This window comes from Opisthocomus hoazin, chromosome 4 (genome assembly GCF_030867145.1).
Source record: "Opisthocomus hoazin isolate bOpiHoa1 chromosome 4, bOpiHoa1.hap1, whole genome shotgun sequence".
Lineage (NCBI taxonomy): Eukaryota > Metazoa > Chordata > Aves > Opisthocomiformes > Opisthocomidae > Opisthocomus > Opisthocomus hoazin.
Window position 1 is genome coordinate 34,229,690 of NC_134417.1, and position 22,963 is coordinate 34,252,652.

General features: G+C 42.7%; 1 protein-coding gene across 1 annotated transcript in view; it reads right to left on the bottom strand.

Moving 5' to 3' along the window:
- Positions 1-22,963, bottom strand: part of CNTNAP2 (contactin associated protein 2) — a 1,116,355-nt gene that overhangs the window by 753,131 nt on the left and 340,261 nt on the right. Inside the window, exon 3 of the mRNA XM_075418555.1 lies at positions 1,743-1,936. Within this exon, the coding sequence (XP_075274670.1) occupies positions 1,743-1,936 (194 nt within the window). The remainder of the gene's footprint in view (positions 1-1,742; positions 1,937-22,963) is intronic.

Below are 22,963 nucleotides of genomic sequence, written 5' to 3' on the forward strand. Positions count from 1 at the left end.
AGTCAAGACCTCCACAGTTTGGTTTGTTGGTTTTTTTTCGCTAGCAGCTCAGCTTTATTCTTGAAAATAAAAGAAAGCTGAGATAGGCTAGCTTATTTTTTTTTAAAAAAAAAAACAACGGCTTTTCTAGTGTTGGATAAAAATTGCAGAACATCTACAGTAGCAGCACTGCTGCAAACAGCTTGCTAAGTATATCCCAAAGAATTAGCATTCCTAACAGAAGTAGCAGGCTTCTGCATAAGTCATCACATGTTTTTGCAAGTGATATTGATAGTCAATAACACACCAACAACGTTCCCCCTGAATTCACCAATCACACATAATTGCTAATAAAGTGAAAAATGAAACATTCTTTCAGGAAGGTGCTTTCAGTCTTTCTGTATTAAGCAGAAATATAAGAATGAAGACTTTCTACAAAGCCCTCAGAAAGGTGGGCCACTTTGGAAGCAAACACGCACAGCTGTGACTAAATCAAGCAGATCACACCCTGCCAAAAGCTTTTCCCTTCCAGGTACTGAGGGCAGACTGTTCCCCCGTCTAACTGCCCTGCTTCACACCTCGCTCACGCAGCCAGCTGCAGGGCCTTCCCCGCTCCCCCGAGACACACCCTTCGTTATTTCAGTCCCAGGTGTTGAAGCAGTTTTTCTACGTCTCACCTAATAAAACCACCAAAGGTTTTAAGTCTTTGTCTGTACACAAGCAGCCTTAAAAAGAGAAACTTGTTATTTTTATCATGTTTTAGCACAAGCTACCCCCTACCCTGATCATCACTCCTGTCTGTCCTCCCTCCCCAGCTTTAATTTCTTCCTCTTTCAGAAACCCACCCAGCACATGCAGGAGGCTTTTTCAATAAACCAATATTCTAATAAAAAATTACTGTTCTACATATTCCACATATTAAGCGACTTTTTCTGGTACAGATAAAACCATTCACCTTATGCTCTATATTTTACATTCATTTTTAATAACAGACCATAATAAAAGAAGCACCTGGCAAAAACGTGACTCTGCAACAGCACAATGTTAAATCTTGTCTGCTCTGACAATATTTTTCTGATGAGGCACAATAGCTAATCAATTTAATTTGGTTTCAGAAAGAATGATAGCATTTTGCTGTTTTCAAAGTATACTCTCAAAAAAGAACAACCATCTGAAAGCACTGCTATGAGGACAGGCATGTTAAGTAATATCTATCATTTTTTTGTCAGCAAAATAGAAGGCTACTGTTTTCAGCAAGAGTGAAATTAGCAGCTTATCCATGAAAAAGACATAACCAAATTACATGCTTTTTGCTAAAATTATTATAGCATAAATATCCCTGTAGAGTCTATATCAAAAACAATTCATACATGATAAAACTGCTCCCCAGCACACAAAGAACAAATCACCCTCTAAAACATTAGGTTTAAGAGCAGAATTTTCAAAACTACTTTTGTGTCTCACTTTCACTCCATGAAATTTGTCAACAGAAAAGGCAGGGAAAGGAAAGTCAAAGTATAAGAGACTCACTGAGGAATACCAACAACCAAAAATATCTGTACGTTCTGACAGCCACCCTTATCCCAAGTGGACTTTGCTAATACGGGGACAGGCCTCCTAACAGGAGCTACAACTCAAATTTCGAGTTCTGTTTTGTTCTCACAAAAACAACACCAAAGGGTTGTACAAGGTGTACAGTTCCGAAAACCACAGCCGACCAACATCTCTACAGCGTATGCTTCCATTTGACACCAGCGACTTACCCAGATGTTTCCATCCTGGTGGTACGGTTTCCAGTTCCTCCCCGTGTCGCTGTAGAGCATCCGATACTGCGTAACCCAGTCAGAGCTGCTGTACCTGCCTTGAGTCGCGACGGCGCTGATCTGCTTCCTACTGCCAAAATCCACCTGCAGCCACTGGTAATGATCGCTGTCTGACGGGGACCAACCTCCGGCACCTGGGGGGTGGAAGCAGAAGAGATGCAGACCTCAGACACTCGCTCTGAAGTGAGCAGTTGTGAAGGTGCTGATTGCTGGAAGGCCCAGCTGAGAGGAGTGTAATAGCAAAAAAACTTCAACAATTACAAGAGAAATATGACTGCACATTTTTAAAAAATACATCTTTAGCACAGGCTTTAAATGCATTAACTCTGTTGCCTTAACCTCTTTATGATATAATGCTAATGATTTAATGGGCTGCCTGCTAACAAATCAATGCCTTCATAATGACTTAATTGCAGTTTATTAGTTTTTGCCAAATTATAATTGTTCAAGGGTTGACCAATTTGCCATGAAATCCTTTGTCAGAGTAAGTTGGCACAAATCAATAACAATCTTTGGATTTTGTGTGCCTTTTCAACAGCATTTCCCATTAAAGAGATAACACAGATAAAGCAGGAGGAAACAAGAGCAAGCTCTATGCTTTCTTACGTTTCCTTACCGTGCACAGACTGAAAGCTCTACCAGAGGAAGTGAAAAAGGAGCAGGTACGGCGGGGCTGGGTTTGATCTGCTGGGTGTACAAGCTGTCACAGATTACACTGGCAGATGTCTCACTGAAGTGTGATTATTCTTTATGGGTCTATGAATTAACTTGACAGTAATACTATTAACAATATTCTCAGCCACTGGGCTACGTTGAACTGTTCTAAACAAAGAAGGCCAATGATGAATAGATAAATGTAGTATAAAGGCATTAAGGCATGTTCTTATTCTTCTGAAATAAAAAATACTAAGGGGAAAATTGTAGTTGTGTACTGCAGAGAATGGTGAAAATTCTAAGATAGATACTATAATGCTATATTTACCATCACGATAACTATTAGGAAATAAATGAAACATAACAAAAAAAAACTCATTACAGAGAAAAAGCAGAGAATCATTCTCTTCATATTATTAGCAGATGTTAAAACGCAGAAAACAAAAACTTTACAGATTTAAAGTGATTACAGGGGGGTATTTTTCTTTTCTTTTAAATTTGAACCAAGTAAGTGGCCTGGCATACCATAAAATCGCGTAGTCTAGTCCATGGGCCAATTTTTATTACTTTTAATTTCACATATAAACTTCAACTGCTGTCACAAATCTGGCCTGCTTGCCAAGCAAGAAACTCTTTGCTACACTGCATCTTATATGCTCCCATCATTAGGCGGCAGCATTGCTTCAGTCTTAGACCACTCTAACGCTCCTTCAGCTGCTACAGGTGTTAACGTTTGCAGGTCATGGGACATTTTAATGTTGTGATATCAATGGGATCATTTGATGCCATAAGTGGTTGACTTTAATTATAATTCAAAGTGCAGCACTACATTAATGACATCTAATTTGTTAAAATTCTTCAGATTTCCAACAGATGCTTTGTCCCTGCGCTACAGGTAATTATACCTAGCAATATAAACAGCGTACTTTAGGGGTAGGGAATCGCATTTGAAACCCTTACTAAGAGCACTTGAAGGGAGAAGTATTCCCACACCTTCACACATGCAAACCAGCTCTATTTCTGCAGAGAATGGCAACTAGTCATTTAAAAATAGAATATAGCTTCCTCGTGACTACTGTGCAAGGAGACTGGAAAAGTTAGCTCTACATACTTGTTGTAACAGCAGATACCACTTTCTCTCCCTGTCCTAACACCCCTGTCCAGTAAGGATATCTGAGACTGATGGCACCCAAAGGGTAAGCAGCTGCCCCTGAACAAAAGCCACCTTTGTAAAAGGGACCTTTGGTGGCTCCAGAAAATGTAAGGTTCAAATGTGAGCATTCAGAAGTTGTTACGAAAGACAGAGCTGATATAGCTGTCAAAGGAACGTCTTTCAGCAATGCAGTTGTTGAAAAAGGATGACATACTATAGTTGTAAGAAGGCTAAAATAGAGCTTATGTTTTTTACACTTTTTACTTACGCAGGACATTTTGTTATGCAGGAGACTTAGACAAAAATAGGAGATTTTGTCATGCTCTCTCAAAAGACAAGACTTTTAACTGTAACATGATATTTTTTCTTTTAGTACATTCTTATTACTGAGACTAGAGGCTCGCCTTCTTTAACTGATAAACATATTCATTAACTGTAAATTGCAACTAGGTTTCAGAAAGTGTTCACCTATAAAGCCATTGAAAAGTTTGGAAAAATTGACTGCTAACTTCCATTTTCCCATTTTTTTGATGTAAGAAAAGGCATAAAACATTCTTCATATCACTCCTGACAAAACATAGAGATCTGTGACACACTAGCCACACCTAGCCCAGGAGATGGAAACACGAGTGTTGAAAGACAGCCTGCCCTATAACCTTTCCTAATAAGCAAGAGACAAGACTTTTAATCAATACTCCAGACAGCAGCAAACAATATTACCCCACTGGTTTCTTGACCTAATTCTCTCAGTTTCACATTTGCCTTCTGGCTTTTCTAAGCAAGTACGTCAATAAAAAGTCAAACGGATGAAGTAGAAATCCATGAGCCCCGACGTGATGCACCTACGAGTGCTGAGAAAGCTGGCAGATATCATTGCTGAGCCACTCTCCATCATCTCTGAAAGGTCCTGGAGGACAGGAGAGGTGCCCGAGGACTGGAGAAAAGCCAATGTCACTCCAGTCTTCAAAAAGGGCAAGAAGGAGGACCCAGGGAACTACAGGCCGGTCAGCCTCTCCTCCATCCGTGGGAAGATGATGGAACAGTTTATTCTGGAGGTCATCTCTAAGCAAGTGGAGGAAAAGAGGGTTATCAGGAGTAGTCAACATGGATTCACCAAGGGGAAATCATGCTTGACAAATCTGATAGCTTTCTACGATGGCATGACTGGCTGGGTAGATGAGGGGAGAGCCGTGGATGTTGTCTACCTCGACTTCAGCAAGGCTTTCGACACTGTCTCCCATAACATCCTCCTAGGGCAGCTCAGGAAGTGTGGGCTGGACGAGTGGTCGGTGAGGTGGATTCAGAACTGGCTGAATGGCAGAGCTCAGAGGGTTGTCATCCGCGGCACTGAGTCTAGTTGGAGGCTGGTAACAAGTGGTGTCCCCCAGGGGTCAGTACTCAGCCCAGTCTTGTCCAGCTTATTCATCAATGACCTGGATGAAGAGTTAGAATGTTCCCTCAGCAAGTTTGCTGATGACACAAAACTGGGAGGAGTGGCTGACACACCGGCAGGCAGTGCTGCCATTCAGCGTGACCTGGACAGGCTGGAAAGTTGGGTGCAGATGAATCTGATGAAATTTAACAAGGGCAAGTGCAAGGTCCTGCACCAGTACAGGCTCGGGGCGGACCTGCTGGAGAACAGCTCTGTGGAGAGGGACCTGGGAGTGCTGGGGGATGACAAGGTGACCATGAGCCAGCAGTGTGCCCTGGCTGCCAAGAAGGCCAACATTCTCCTGGGGTGCATTAAGAAGAGTGCAGCCAGCAGGGCGAGGGAGGTTCTCACCAGGGCACCCATCTACTCTGCCCTGGTGAGGCCTCATCTGGAGTACTGTGTCCAGTTCTGGGCTCCCCAGTTCAAGAAAGATGAGGAGCTACTGGAGAGAGTCCAGCGGAGGGCTACGAGGATGAGGAGGGGACTGGAGCATCTCTCCTATGAGGAAAGGCTGAGGGAGCTGGGCTTGTTCAGCCTGAAGAGAAGGCTGAGAAGGGACCTAATAAATGCCTATAAATATCTGCAGGAGGGGGTGTCAGGAGGATGGGGCCAGACTCTTTTCAGTGGTGCCCAGTGACAGGACAAGGGGCAATGGGCACAAACTGAAGCACAGGAAGTTCCAGCTGAACATGAGGAAGAACTTCTTCCCTCTGAGGGTGACGGAGCCCTGCACAGGCTGCCCAGGGAGGTTGTGGAGTCTCCTTCTCTGGAGATATTCAAGACCCGCCTGGACAAGGTCCTGTGCAGCCTGCTCAGGGTGACCCTGCTTCAGCAGGAGGGTTGGACTAGATGACCCACAGAGGTCCCTTCCAACCCCGACCAGTCTGTGATTCTGTGAAACAGGTTGGATTATGGCTAAATGTGCTGCTTAGCAGACCAGCACGGAAAGGGAATGGTGTTACAGAGCAGGCATCAGCCATTCGCTGGAAGCAGCCCACGGGGATCAATTAAAAGTTTCTTTTTCCCCTTTGATTCATCAAGCTGTGTAATTTGGGGGAGCTAGTTACATTGTTCATTTTGTTGGTAATATGTGTAAGCTTTACTGATTCAAGTATTAATAAAAGTCCTTCATTTTCGGGTGCATGCGCTAAACACGTCATTAAAAAGTTGGATTATATAAAAATCTCCCTGCTGCGAGATCCTTGCAAAGGCCCTGAATTCATCAGAGGAATTCAAGTACGTTTGTGTCTCCATTCACTCTAAGCAGGTACAAAAATCTCACAGCCCCAGAGGTGTGTACATGCTCACAGCTCAGCATACATATTCAGCATATTGCTGAATAAAACCAGCTTCTTTGCTGGAATGAAGAATTCAGTTTGGTATTGGACTGGGAACAGAGGAGTTACTGACAAATAAAATACTTAACACATTTTCCCTTTCTAAAGGGAATTTGGAAATCAAACCTGATTGCCACAATACGGCATTATTTTCAAAATGCACTTACTTTATGGCCAATATATTATGATAGAATAATGAATTATCTTTAAGGAATGAGCATAACAACAGCACTTTAGTGGTTTTCAGTGAGCATTACTTCGCACTGAAACTGCAATGGTATATTAAACTTGTTGAATAAACGGTATTCACAGTATTATTCTTCATACCTTGTTGTAAACTGCTTATTTTTAATGGTTACAGGCTATATTCCGAATTTTCTTGCATGCATTTTCTGCACTTTTTATCATGGCAGATAAAAGGCACTGCATACACGGGTTTTTCCATACGATACTCTGTTTTACTTGATGTACTGCCTTTTAATGCCAAATGCCACAATATACTATGAAATTAATGTGACTTACAAATTATGTGTAAGATATTAGAACTACAATGTGTTTAAAAGATACTAAATATACACCTACAATATAGTTTACTTTCATTAAACAGGTTAGGAGCATTTATGGGGTTCTTTGTTAGCAGAGATGCAATAAACACAGAATCACAGAATCACAGAATCACAGAATAGTAGGGGTTGGAAGGGACCTCTGTGGGTCATCTAGTCCAACCCCCCCGCCGAAGCAGGGTCACCTACAGCAGGCTGCACAGGACCTTGTCCAGGCGGGTCTTGAATATCTCCAGAGAAGGAGACTCCACAACCTCCCTGGGCAGCCTGTTCCAGTGCTCCGTCACCCTCAGAGGGAAGAAGTTCCTCCTCATGTTCAGACGGAACTTCCTGTGCTTCAGTTTGTGCCCATTGCCCCTTGTCCTGTCACTGGGCACCACTGAAAAGAGCTTGGCCCCATCCTCCTGACACCCACCCTTCAGATATTTGTAGGCATTTATAAGGTCCCCTCGCAGCCTTCTCTTCTTCAGGCTGAACAAGCCCAGTTCCCTCAACCTCTCCTCGTAGGGGAGATGCTCCAGTCCCCTCACCATCCTTGTAGCCCTTCGCTGGACTCTCTCCAGTAGCTCTTCATCTTTTTTTAACTGAGGAGCCCAGAACTGGACACAGTACTCCAGATGAGGCCTCACCAGGGCAGTGTAGAGGGGAAGGAGAACCTCCCTTGTCCTGCTGGCCACACTCTTCTTGATGCACCCCAGGATCCCATTGGCCTTCTTGGCAGCCAGGGCACACTGCTGGCTCATAGTTAACCTGTCGTCCACCAGGACACCCAGGTCCCTCTCCGCAGAGCTGCTCTCCAGCAGGTCCACCCCAAGCCTGTACTGGTGCATGAGGTTGTTCCTCCCCAGGTGCAGGACCCTGCACTTGCCCTTGTTGAACCTCATCAGGTTCCTCTCTGCCCAGCTCTCCAGCCTATCCAGGTCACGCTGAATGGCAGCACAGCCTTCTGGTGTATCTACCACACCTCCCAGTTTGGTGTCGTCAGCAAACTTGCTGAGGGTACATTCTAACTCTTCATCCAGGTCGTTGATGAAGAAGTTAAACAAGACTGGGCCCAGTACTGACCCCTGAGGGACACCACTTGTCACCAGCCTCCAACTAGACTCAGCGCCGCTGATGACAACCCTCTGAGTTCTGCCATTCAGCCAGTTCTCTATCCACTTCACTGACCACTCATCCAGCCCACACTTCCTCAGCTTCCCCAGGAGGATATCATGGGAGACTGTGTCGAAAGCCTTGCTGAAGTCAAGGTAGATAACATCCACAGCTCTCCCTTCGTCTACCCAGCCAGTCATGTCATCGTAGAAAGCTATCAGATTGGTCAGGCATGATTTCCCCTTGGTGAATCCATGCTGACTACTCCTGATAACCTTCTTTTCTTCCACTTGCTTCATGATGGCCTCCAGGATAAGCTGCTCCATCACCTTTCCCGGGATGGAGGTGAGGCTGACCGGCCTGTAGTTCCCTGGGTCCTCCTTCTTGCCCTTTTTGAAGATTGGAGTGACATTGGCCTTTCTCCAGTCCTCGGGCACCTCTCCTGTCTTCCAGGACCTCTCAAAGATGATGGAGAGTGGCTCAGCAATGACATCCGCCAGCTCCCTCAGCACTCGTGGGTGCATTCCATCGGGGCCCATGGATTTGTGGACATCCAGATCGCTTAAGCGATCCCTCACACAGTCCTCCTCGACGAAGGGAAAGTCGTCCTCTCTGTCGGCTTCCTCTCTTACCTCCGGGGCCTGGGATTCCTGAGGGCCAGTCTTAGCACTGAAGACTGAAGCAAAGAAGGCATTCATTAGCTCTGCCTTCTCCGCATCCTCCGTCACCAGGACACCCGCCTCATTCAGCAGCGGCCCCACATTGTCCCTAGCCTTCCTTTTGCTGCTGATGTAGTTGAAGAAGCCCTTCTTGTTGTTTTTGACATCCCTTGCCAGCTTCAATTCCAGGTGAGCCTTGGCCTTCCTCGTCGCATCCCTGCATGCTCTCACTACGTTTCTGTACTCTTCCCAAGTGGCCTGTCCCTCTTTCCACATGCCATGCACCTTTCTCTTCTGCCTGATCTCCGCTAGAAGCTCCTTGTTTAACCATGCAGGTCTCCTGCCTCCTTTGCTAAATTTCTTTCTCAGGGGGATGCATTGCTCCTGTGCATGGAAGAAGTGTTGTTTAAAAAGCGACCAGCACTCATGGACCCCCCTGCCTTCGAGAGCCCTGGCCCACGGGATTCCTCCCAGTAGCTCCTTGAAGAGGCCAAAGTCAGCCCTCCTGAGGTCCAGGGTTTTGATCCTGCTTATCGCCCTGCTTCCTCCACGCAGGATCCTGAACTCGACCATTTCATGGTCACTGCAGCCGAGTCTACCTCCAACCTTCACGTCCTCCACCAGTCCCTCCTTGTTTGTTAAACACAACTGCACAACTGCAGACAATATCTGCTTCCTATTTTTCTTTTCATGCTGTTCCAGAATTTGATGTGATTCACCCACACAGCGGCCAGAATAACTACCTCTGATAGCGACCAAGAGAGTCACCTAATACTTTTATTTATACTATATAGGACTTCACACCACAAACTGGGCAACTAATTTCACCTTGAGCATGGATGACTGGACATGACCCTTTGACAGTAGATATGAGAGAACTCTAAGTTCAGGAACAGTAAAGGCAACACTGAGCATATGGCCCAACTATCTGTGTTTCCAAGCAACTTTCCTCTACAGAAAAGCCAAAGAGTCTGAATCAGCAGAGCCAGTCCCAGCACTCCTGTGGTAAAAGGCAGATATAAAAGATTTCAGAAAGCTTTACTTTCAAGACAAGATACAGAAAGTCATTTGATCTGCTTACCAAGCAATGTGCAATGAGTCCACAACTGACAAACACACTTGGTGATGCGGATACCACATAAAACTATATTCACAATGCTAAGAACTTGTAAAACTTGAATTTTTTAATGATTTTTCAGCAAATAAAGCAATTTCCTAACAAATAGTATTAGCATCATTACAACAAAAGCTGAAGTTCAAAGATTTAATTTTTTAGTTATGAAAACCCCAATGTCTTTCATGTTTTTTATTGAACTTTATTCTACAGGTTCATTCCATGGAACTGAAAACAATATGAAAAAACTAGTGTGTCTTTTGTATGTGTCATTTAGGGATAGCACTTAATATATTTCTAGGAATATAAAGAATCCAAGTCAATGTGAGCCTATTTTTGCAAAATTTCATGTATAATTTCTTCTTTTTAATTAATTACACATTTCATTTCCCTACTCAAAGCTGAGTGAGCTAGCGCCCATTTAGTGCACACTAAGAAAGCCTATGTGATGAGTTTGCCTCACCTTCTTGTCATTCCTCCCTGACAAATTATTAGTACTCAGCAAGGCTGGGTAGGCTTATAGATTTTAGATTTTTATCTGAACTGTCGTACGCTACTGAACTTACAGATCTATAAGAAGAGGCACGTTTTTGAACGTCTGTTCCATTTCAGTTAGAAATCTTCTTTCTTTTGAAAATTTGGCACTTTCATCTTCATTCACGGCTGAAACTGGAAAGATTAACTTGCACTAGAAGAATCTATTCTTGTTTTAGTTACACCTGTTCATCATTCCCTACTTCAAATCACAAAATACTAGTACTGCAGTAAGTCTAGCTTTCTACTCTTTTCAAATCACTAATAAAAGGTTTCAATGACATGAAGGAAGGAAGGAGGGGATGCTTAGTCAGAAATTTCATTAGAAAATACGCTATGAAAGCTATAGATAGAAGATTTAGGATTTGTGGTAGTTATAATTCAAGGGATTACTTTATCTAGTAACAGAAAACTTCTATAGCCTTTCCGCATGGAAACCAAAAATATGCCTTTTTAATAACTACGCAATAATCATCCAAAACACTCTTAAGTTTGAAACTGCTTATTTGTATGGGAAAAACACAATCTTTCAATGAGAAATAACACTTTCTGGGTCACTGCAGTAGCATGAGATCAATACTGTTTGATACCTTGCTATTTTCCAAGACATTGCTTGTCATTCCTCTACATAAAAGATAAATCAAGACAAAAAGGAAAACTTTGAAATACTGAGATCATTCATTCACTGCACTTCAGAGAAAATATGGGCAGCCATTTTCTACAGTACCCTAGGAAAACAATATAAAAGACTCAAATTTCTAAACTGCGTAAATCTACCTGCACTGTTAGTCACCATCATGCTTAATTAGGACATCAACAGCGGTGTCCATTTTTGGTTTGTCTTCCTCTGTTTGTCCACTTTATCACTGTAAAGACTGTCTGTATACAGACGCTAAAACATTTCACTTTACACAGGCGCAATAGCACAACAGCATGGAGTGGGTCTAACCACACTGAGAAAAGTTAAGCACATCTAGAAGTCCTGGATGATTCAACACTTTGCACATCAAGCTGCTTCGAGCAAGGATTGCTTTCACCCCGTATTCTGCAGAGCCGTCTAACAAAGAGGCTCCGCTCCTCATATAGGGCTCCACTTCTCATTGAAGCAGTCTTTCCCTGACATTGGCACGGATAAACATTTTTGATCTCCTTCTCATGAACAGCATGAGTTGTTCTATTTCTTGTTTCCATCTGCTGTTCTAGCTAAATATGGATCTGTAATCCAGTCCCCATCTTCAGGGCAGGGATTTGCTTTTGCATGTTTGAAGAGCTTTTCTATCCAGCATGTACCAATAGTGATGGAATTGCAGAGAAGGCCACGCGTGACACTGATGGTAGCAAATAATGAACATCCTGCTTCAGAAGAAGCAAAGGTTGATAATTAGTAGGCAGCAAATACTGAAAAAATAGCAGCATGATTATAGTCACCCTCTATTTAAAATTACCTATACTTATTTTGCAAATAGGTAAATATCACAGAGAAGAAGAGAAAGGACAGAAATGACAACTAGATTTCTTCTTCTCTAGAATTCATTATTAGAATTATTCCATATTAGACCATACTTGGTAAAAACTGGCAAATTAGACCTAAGCTTTGGCCTACCACCCCATGAGTTTCAGCAGCAGCTTTCCAGAGGTGCAGCAAGAATTGGGAACCAGTAAGGCTTGAAGCTCTAAGTTCCCTGTAAAACACATCTGATAAAATTCATGTTGCAGGGGTAGCAGAAGACAGGAAAGATCCAATATTCATTCCCCAAATTAGCCTTCCGTTACAGTAAATCTACAGAGAGGTCAGTATCAGCATTCATCTTGACTTTGAAAGCCTGAAGTATCACACCAGTCTATCCAGTGTCCATTAGTAGGCATGGGGAACGTTTCTGCTGATTTCTAGTGGCACGTACTAGTGTCTTCCCTTGGTGTGGCTTAAACTCTCTGATAAAGTATAATTTTGTTTCTTTAAACTATGTAATACTTTTTTCTTTTTCTTGGGGGGGGGGGCTGGGGGGAGAATAAGGATTAGCTCATTCACTTCAGTATATTTTTTTCAGACATTGTTAGACTAATTTTAGAAGGCTTCCCCTCTACTATAAAATAGACGGGGTGGGGGGACGACACCCTAATTATATTTCTTAAAATTATTTCATTTTAATTTACAAACCTGAAAGTCAAGAGTTGAAATAACCCAGGGGATAACAGTAGCTATCAGGATACAGTCCTAACAAAAAGAACATTAAAATCATGATATTATTTTTAAAATCCCACTAGATCTTTCTTACAGTAAATGCAATTAAAATAACTCCCTTGATGTAGTGTCTGCTTCTTGATACCCACTGCTTCCTAGTATATCTTAGCCGAGCACAAACCACATACGGGGGAATGAACGATCAATCTGCCCTAAGGAATGGCGGCGATAGCTAACAAGAAAAGTGATGCAAAAGAGATCTCATCGTCATCATTCACAGCTGTCAAACTCAAAACAGGGGGGAAAAATCGTCAGCCTGAGGAAACTCATATCCTGAATCCGCTGTTGGGGAACAAACACTTTGCAGCTTTGGTTATTTTAATGAACACATCACTTTAAACTATGCCTTTCCCATCTGTTCTGGCTGGTAATTACATATGCAAAAAGCAGCTCATTCACAACTGCATCCTAATGGAATCTTCAACAAAACTTGGACGAGATTTAAATATTCTGTGTGCATCATCTGTATTCCAGGCACCCAGCAGCTCCTTCTCCATGAGGTGTTTTCTTGTTTGCTAGGAAGAAAGTTGAGGCAAGGCAATGGATCACTGCACCCTGGCATACAAACGCCTTGCATACAAAATAACCACCGTGGCATACAAACAACAGGGAAGGGAGTACAGATCTCTCCCTTTTCCCATATCCCCCTTTCAAGTACCAGGACACAAATCTTCCGTTGCATGTTTATGCATTGCAGCGCTGGGGTTTTCCCAACAACTCGGGTCATATCCCTGGCAAGAACTACCACGCGCGTAAGCTAAATGGATAGCAGACGCTGCCTCTGCGGCGTCTCTGCTGAGCAATCGAGCCCTGATCAGCAGCTTCTTCTCCAAGATTCTAACGACGGCCAGATCAGGAATAGCGAAGGTCTACTGACTGCGACTGAATAGCATTTACAGGACTTTGAAGTCCAGACACAAGCTCATTATGGCACTTCTTGCGGTTCCTTGTAACTGTTGGGATCCCTCCTTAGCGGAGCTGACAGAGAACAAGGAGTTCAGGTATTCTCACACCTGATCTATACCATTTCAATAGCAATGAGATGCCTGAACGCTTCAGTCACTACATCATCCTGTTCCCATCAGTGCAGGCCACAGAGTGACGGAAGGCAAAGCTGAATTTCTGTAAGGCACATCGTGATGTTCTAGCCCATCTTGATTTAATTTTCCCCTCAAATGACTGTACATGAAACATGATTAAATGCCGTAATCCAGTCTTAGGCATCGTAGAATCACAGAATCATAGAAAGTTTGGGGTCGGAAGGGACCCCTAGAGGTCATCTAGTCCAACCCCCCCGCAGCGAGCAGGGACACCGCTAACTAGATCAGGTTGCTCAGAGCCCTGTCCAACCTGGCCTTGAATGTTTCCAGGGATGGGGCCTCCACTACCTCTCTGGGCAACCCGTTCCAGTGTTTCACCACCCTCATTGTAAAGAATTTCTTACTTATATCTAGCCTAAACCTACCCTGTTTTAGTTTAAAACCATTACCCCTCGTCCTGTCACTGCTGTCTCTACTAAACAGATTGTCCCCATCTTTCCTATAGGCTCCCTTTAAGTACTGAAAGGCTGCAATCAGGTCTCCCTGCAGCCTTCTCTTCTCCAGGCTGAACAAGCCCAACTCTCTCAGCCTGTCCTCATAGGAGAGGTGCTCCAGCCCTCGGATCATTTTTGTAGCCCTCCTCTGGACCCGCTCCAACAGCTCCATGTCCTTCTTGTGCTGAGGGCTCCAGAGCTGGGCACAGGACTCCAGGTGAAGTCTCACCAGAGCAGAGTAGAGGGGCAGAATCACCTCTCTCGACCTGCTGGCCACTCTTCTCTTGTTCTGTGACAAGCCTCCAGCGATAAAAGATCAAAAAGTGAACCTCCTGCCTTGCAGAGACTGGCTGTGTGAGATCCTGTAGTGAATATAGTTTCTGTCATTGGGCTTCAGCGAATACCACCGATGTTCCAGTGATGTGCAGACAACACTGCCTTGAAATGCTCAATGTTAACAGATAACAGCTACATGATTATTTCATTATATATATATACAGAAAAATATAATATTATATATAATATTATATATACTATTTATTATTTATATTATATATTAAATATTTTTATATTTATATATACTTTTATATATATCTATATCTATATCTATATATATATATATCTATATCTCTGTTTTCTATCTATGCTTTTTAACTCCAAGTCTCCTGGTCTGTGTCTCCCCCAAGAAACGTTTCTCCCTTGACTTCTCCCTCCCGCCGTTACGTGCCCGCACAGACTCTCAGCCCAGCAAGTACCATCAATGGCCTAGCCTAGCTCCTGCTGTTAAACACAGCAGGTCTGCAGTCCAGCTCCCTTGATGGCTGCCAACAGCCAACCTCTGCCTGCTGCTGCTGCTGTCTGCAACGCCCACCCGGGCTCAGCTCCTGGGCTGCTGCAGAATCTGAACGCTGCTCGCTGCTTCTCCCTCTGGTATTCTTCATAGGTTTCTACCAGGGCTTTTTGTTGGTCTGTTCGGTCTGTTTAAAGCTTCCTCTTTTAGGATTGGCAAGCAAAAATACACTCAGGAGTATGATCAGGGTGAAGATTTTTCCCTAGTGTTTCCTGCTCAGGTTAAACCCGCTTCTCCTCTACACAACTGTCTTGTACATCTGCTCACAATTTCAGACCTCAATTCCCATTTTACAGGCATTTCTCAGAAGCTGGTTTCAACCCAAATCACGATGATCGCTCAAAACTCAGAACTGTCAATAAAGCAGTCCGAAACATTTTTTCTGGCTACCTTATTCCTTTCTTCTTGAGTTCCAGAGTGCTAAAATCACTACACGTTTCATTAATTTCCCACAAAAATTATAAATCAAGCCAATGAATCTTCATAATGAGGTTGTCTTTTCTGAAACAAATTGACTGGGGGGTGTAGTCTCTGAATACTTAAAAATGGCTATCTGAATCTTTTCTGTATGCAAATTGCCTAGAAAATGAACAGCCAGAAGGAGCGACACCATTCCCTTCTTTGTGCCAACGCTGCACCCCCACTGAGCCAACCCTGGGAGCGGGACAGGGCTCTCCCCTGCCTGCCTCACTGACGGGTCATTGCTTCCAAACGCTTCTGTGAGGCAGACCCTGCTCGTGGGATCACAGGAGCTCTGGTATTACAGGTGCCATGCGGAAATACAACTTACTGGTACTGTTTAATCCATCTTGGTAAATGTGCTTCCCTCTCCTGTTTTTCCTTCAACAAGCAGGAGCACAGAATTGTGAAATATTGTGAGATGACTTTTGAAATCTAGCAGATAGCTGATGCCAGGGTTTTGCCAGGTTTTCTGCTTTTAACAAAGCTAAAGGATAATTATTTTTTCCATTAATGCATATATTGCAAGCAGTACCCAGAACTTTACCCTTTCTCTCCATTAAGAAAATATATCTTTCTTAAAAATTACTGTGTACTGCATCCATTCTGACGCTGAAAGCTCATATTATGCCTTCTATGTTGTTAATACCAAAATATTTATTGATATCACATGCAGAGTTGCAACAACATGGGAGGAAAAAATTTCATTCTTTCTTTTAATCTGCAAAATAATATGTTCAAAGATGGGAATATACCACAGCAGAATTCAACATTTTAGGGCATTGCTTTGCCTGAAATGTATGGTAAACTACTAATAAATATTGACTATTCCCTAATGAGTTTATACTCCTTGGAGCCAAAACACAGCACTATATGCAAAATCATTATAATCATGTGAGACTGTATTAGGGAAAAAAGCTAGAAGAAAAAGTTAAAAGTTCTAATGCTCATACGTAACAGTGCTCTTATCAGTGGCATCAAATGTTAATCTACCCACACGGGATTAACTAATCTGATACATTTTAGACGCTAACCAGGGAATGAAATTCTGCTTGGATTTTTATTCAATATAAATTAATGAGAACTCAACGTTCATGCAGCAGAAAATTTCAAAAATTAAACTTTAATAAATTAAAAGTCCCAACTGCACGCTTCAATCCTTGTTCTTTAAATTTTAATCTACAGAAGGGAGGAGAATATGGAAATAGCTTTAGAGTAGGAAGGTTCAGCTTTCAAGCTCTGGGGGAGGATGCAAAGCAGGATTTACTTCAGGTGCCCTGAATCATCCCCGCTTCTCCCCCTGCCTCCGTCAGCCCTCTAAGTCTCTCAGCACAGCATGGCTCCCGGGCCGAAACTAATCTCCCGGCAGTTTCCATGCTCTCCATTTAAGCTGCTCAGGTTACAGCTTGAAATACTTGGTCTGAACACATTTTTTCTACACTGTCAGTGAAGACCACTGAGGACAACACTGCTGAGAAGAACTTTCGCATGTCCAGCCCAACTCAATAGACCCAATCCCCCTCCAAAAGGAAAAAACCCGCCACCTCGAACAGCCGGACTGCAGATCATACCCACATCATTTTCTGTCCACGCAGAGCAGCAGCTGGCAGACGAAGCAACAGGCACAGCTACAGACGGAGCGCTCAAGGCAGAAATCATCTAACTGGGCAGAAGCACGGCCCAGGCAGGCAAAGACCTAAGCGAAGACAAAAATAGCTTTGTAGGCTTTAGTTTGCCTGTCTGTAAGCCACTCTAACACATCATCCGCCTCACAGACAACTGTGGAAATCAACAGTCTTTCCAAACTTTATGAAAAATGCTGTTATGCTAGTCATTTCTCCTCCTTCACCATACACGCACCCACTCCAGGTTCTATCCCCATAGAGCAGGCTGCTCTGTCCTCATAAAGATTACATCCTTCTCTTCTCGAATAAAGCTCATGATTTTTCCTGCGTGCTGGAATAAGCAAATCTTCATACAGCCTTCAAGAACATTTCGATCTGCTGAGCCTAGGCTCAAGAAAGCGCTACCGCAGCTCGAGAGGAATTGTCCAGGGACATCCGTGCGACTGCGTGACAGCTTTTCCCTAACTTCTGTGCTCTCCTGATTCACTTTTATACTGAAGAACACCACTTCTCACACACAGCTAGTCCTTCTCCACTTCCAGCTACGTGGATATCTTTCCTGATGGAGACAGAGGGATTTTCCTTACTGCCTAAGCCCAGGAAATAACTATGCAGCAAGGGCTTCTAAAGCACCAACCACTGCTAGCTAAACCACTACTTCTGTAAAAATTGAATCCTGTGATTACTGTGCTATAAAAAGGTCTTAAACAGGCAAACCCACGTGGCTTTAGAATGGAAAGTGCGATACGATAATTATATGTATTGTGGTTAAAATACAAGTCTAAATGCAGGTTTTTTGAAAGAATGAAAGAGGGAAAAATAACTGCTGTTAATTCTGGGTGTAAAGGAATCTTACGCCACAGTTTTAGCTTCTGATTTGGCAATATGTAAATTAAGCACCATAAAATCAGAGTCACTTAAAAGAGCTAGCTAATGCTTATCAGGCCACTGCAATTTTTTTCACTTTTATTTATTACTACTATTATATAACCTCTTTTTCCTTATGAGTAGCAGCAAAGTATCATTTTGGGAAAAAGAAAGTGTTATTGGCCAGAGGTTTTATAAAGTAAATTTATCAATGTCACAACTGACTCCAATAAAAAAGTAATGTACATAACATCTATTAGCTGGATCTATCAAAACATATACCAGCTGTTAGAAAGATATGGCAATTGATGACTGGGAGAGTATTAATAACAAAAAAATAAAAATGTTAGTAACATTCTGTTAATTTTTTTTAAAGTAAAATAAAGGCAGTAAAGTTTATAACTGAAGTTTTATCCTGGATTTCAGTTAAATCTCTAACTTCTGTAAAGACATTCAAGCACCTCTGCCTAACAACAATGCCTGTTACAAGAGATTTCATTAAAATACTATTTGAACAACAACTTTTTTTATTCCTTTAAAATCTGCCTACAGGATTTACACAAGGCAGAGGGCTGAAATCTGGAACAGTGAGATTCCCTGACATTGCTTCTGGTTTACGTCTCCTTACACCCCGCTGCAGGCACCACGTCCAGTGCCTGTATCATGCAGTTCTCCCTCACGCCCTCCAGCAACCTGGGTTGATGGCATCCCACTGCACCGCCCTTGCAGGAGGTGTCAGACAGACTCAAGTCCTGAACGAGAACAAAGGCATCCGATCTAGAGGTTGTTCTGAATTTGTTCAAAGAAAACGGTGTCCACTTTCTCATCCTGATTTTGTGGTTTGTAACACATTCCTACCCTGATGTCACCCCTCACTGGCTTCTCCCTGGATGCCGATACACAAGGTCTCAACCCCAGGCAGAGCTCTAGTTTCTCAGGCTGCGCGCGTGTGCGTGCATGCACTTGAGAGCGGTGTCCCGGTGCCCTGTTTCTCTGTTCCTGAGGTCTCTCTTCTTCTTGCAGCTTTTGCTTTCCAGCATGACACACCACTTTCTCGTTCAGCTGTGGGTTGTCATTTTCCTCTGCTATCTTAAATTCAGTGGAGAACCAAACAGATAGTCAGGGGGCTGGAGTACTCGTCCTGCAAGGAGAGGCTGAGGGACCAGAGCTTGTTCAGCCTGGAGGAGACACGGCTTTAGGGGCATCTTACAGCAGCCCCCAGTACCTACAGGGTGGTCACCAAAGAGATGGGGCCAGGCTCTTCGCTGCAGCGCGTGGCAGGAGGATGACAGACCATGGATACAAACTGAACTGACAGAGGTTACAACTGGAAATCATTTGTTTTCCACCGTGAGGACAGTCGGGCAGTGGAACAAGTTGCCCAGCAAGGCTGCAGTCTCTGTCCTTGGAAGTTTTCCAGATCCAGTTGGCTAAAGCCGTGAGCAACCTGGGCTGATCTCAGAGCTGAACCCTGCTTTGAGGAAGTGGCTGGACTGGAGAACTCCTGAAGTTCCTTTCAATCAGCATTATTCTATTATTGTAAGAGTAGTTTATTATTAGAAGAGTAGCTTGGCAAATACAAACAACACCACCAGATCAGCCTAATTTTAATTAGCTAAGCAGACAGCAGAGTATGAACGATACAACACAGGACTTCCCACCGGCAAAAAGATGATGGAGTATCTTGAGTGCAAAGTAGCCACCAAATATAATTTTTTGCTTACATTCAGGTAAGATTGTATGATCTGACTGTTCTATACAGGTTAAAGTATTTCACATTATTAAGATAATAAAAGAAGGGCCTTACTCCCTAAATGCTTTCCTCCTCTCCTCAAATCACTATTCACTCAAACCTCCCATCTGCAGATGCTCAAACCTTTCCTGAGATTCTGTTGCTAAACTTGGTAAGACGGGTGACATTTCTGCTCTCACAGACAATTCATTATTAAATTTATTCAAAATATTCTTTAATCCTGATTTTACATATTTACCTTTCCTATTTTATATTTTTTTTTTTTTTTTTCATTCCATATCGTATAACCATCACCAGCAACTATCATTCACATATCAGGGTAACACATTAACTTGCCATGTGATATTGACCTTCACTTACTCATTATATCACTTGACTGTCTATTTAAATAAAATTCTTGGTACTGGGAAAGCTTACTCTCCTGGAAGTGGGGTTCTTTAATTCTCATGATTTCCTACCCTATATCTCAAGGTCAAAAACCTCCACCTTTTTTCTGACTAGGTATTTTTGAGGCATAGAGTTGCCCAAACAAAGCCAGAAGAAAAAAACGGAGAATGATAAACATACAGTGTATTTCTGGAACTCATTCTGGAAGAAAAAATAGGAAAGGGCATAAGAAGAGCGGAAAATTAGATATTAACTATGAAACTCTTGCTTTGTAAAGGAAGTTATGCATTAACGCCACAGATTTGGAAAATAATGAGATCCTAATACACCAAATGCAAAGTATAAATTTATCACACAAGTGATACCAATAGTTTCACAACGGACTCAGTGAATTGGGAGTAGTATACATTTCATCTTCCTCCAACAGTCATTTGCTAGCATCATTGGAGGAGTACTATGGTCACAGAAGTAAGTGCAGATTAAGCTCGCCTTATAACAGACAAAATCCCATTCTGCTACCTTTTCCAATATTTTGCTACAAGGTCAAAAATTCTGAATACTGTGGTTACAGCTGAAGTAGTGTCGCTATCTGCACCACGACCTCAGAAGAGACGCAAGTGCATATTGTGGAACTGGATACCAAGCTCAGCAACGTGCAAGATCAAGTGCTGGATCTACAAACTCACTCAGGAATCTGAAAGACAAGACATTTGTCATTTAATATTCTTCATCAAAGATCAGGGGAAACAGAAAAGAGTTTCATACTTCATTCTTAGTGGGTGAAAGAACACGAGGAAAGCATTTTGGAGACAAGATTCCTCAGGGGATAGGCTTTCTACCCATCTTTATTTACAAACTTGAAATTCTCTGTTACATCTCTCCCTGTACAATGCATGTTTGGATCACAGTCAACAACTCAGTAAGAGCATTACACTCCTTGCTCTTCTAAAAAGCCCTAAATGCACAGTAACTGAAATCGTTTTAGTTGCCACTGATTCTTCTCAACCTTTGTACAATTTTGCCTGACAAATTCATTTTCTAAGGCTGTGCGCTGCCAAGCACCACGGAAAGTGATCTACAACAGTGGCTTGTGCCATGTGAACACCCCTGGAGCTACAGTCACCAGCTGAAGGATCACACGCCAGTCCGAACACACCGTGTTACACCCTGTCACGCCAGATCTGCAGTGACAAGCTTCTTCAACACTGAAGCTGAGTTTCTGAAGCGACAAGCCTCAGGAGTCAAGCAACTGCAGAGCCTCCACACACGTTTCAGTGCTGCAGAAACACAGCAATGCTTATTACATATTTTTCAATCAGGCTAATGACTTCCAGCATACGCTTGCTTAATGCCTGCCTAGGATAAAAAGGCAACGATAATGATGCCAACAAAAGGGCTGATCCAAACTCTGCCAAAGGGCATCTTTCTGCTAGCAAATTTTGGATCAAGCTGTGAAGTCTGCCAGCACACTGTGTCTGACTACCACCGCAGTCACTGGACACTGCCACAAACTGAACGACGCCTCTGTCACAGCCACCAGCTTTTTACTGTCCTAAAACTGATTAAAACTCTTCTTAGTGATCCCTCTCTTGGTGATGTAATGCCTTTTCTTATTAGCCATGAATATCTCTTTCTAGAACCTCAGGTCATGGAAATAGCTGTGGCACAGAGGGTACCAGTGCTGAAATAGATTTAACATATCTTTTTCAACAGAGGTAAAATACCACACGGCATCAGACGTAAAGAGTGCCTTCAGACCAGTCTTCTCCCATATGAAAGGATCCTTTCCATGGGAACAAACTTGGTGATAAAGCTGATGTCCTTGAGCTCCTCCTCCTGAGAGGAGCATCACCTTTTTGTACTTATAACTTGCAAGCTTCTTTACACACTTCCAACCCACACTCTCCACCCCCCATCCCCCCAATATGCAGACTTTATTGTGCTATTAAACTGAGTTTCTGGACACTTCCAGTGATTTTAATTGACTGTGCTAAGCCATCAATAAAGAGACTGAAAAGTTGCATGAAAAAATCCTCCTTTTTGTAAGGGGATAACTGTTATCAGAGGCTAGTTTTATCATTTCAAGTGTTCCTCTTACATGTGATGTGAGCTCTTCTTTCCAAGAAATGCTTAGATAAATTGGTAAACCTCATTTCATGGATTCATCCACCTACTTGGCAAAGAAAAGTTTGATGCTCAATTCTATATTCTAGAAGCATATTCTATACTTCCAAACACATACAGTTAAAAAGAACAATATAATCCCTCTGGGAATAAAAAGAAATCAAATGTGGACATGGTACATTAGGTTAATAAAACCCAGGAAAGACATTTACGAACTCTCTGGCCTGAGGGTCCCTTTAGGAACAAAAACAAATGGTTCTGTTTTTCACATAATTCTGCTTCACTAGCACTACCCAGAGGAGAAAGTGCAGCATATACCTTCAGTCTGAACCAGACAGTGGCATTCAGATGACAACCGCTCTTTGAAGTGTGCCCTAATTTGCTGGAAGCAGTTTACTGAATTAGCTCTGTAGCCACTGCAGGTCAATGTAGCTTTTTTTCACCAGATCTGAATTCATGTTATTCCTACCTTAAGTTTTCTATATAAATGATAAAGAAAAAAGACTGACACTCCCTCCACTATGTATTAAAAACAGAAAGGGATTTATGTGCTAAACTTGCCTGGAATTAATAATGGAATAACAGAATTTAGGGGCCCCATTTTTTTATGTACATTTGCAAATCTCTTTTCTCCTCTTTCTACTTTCATGTTACCTCTTACAATTTAGCTCATTCCCATTAAATTTGCCAAAATAGCTGCAAGTTTCTACGCCTTTGAAGTCCTTAGTTTTTCTCTGCAGGCAGCAGGAAGGGGAAGCACGTTTTAAATACAATTTGTC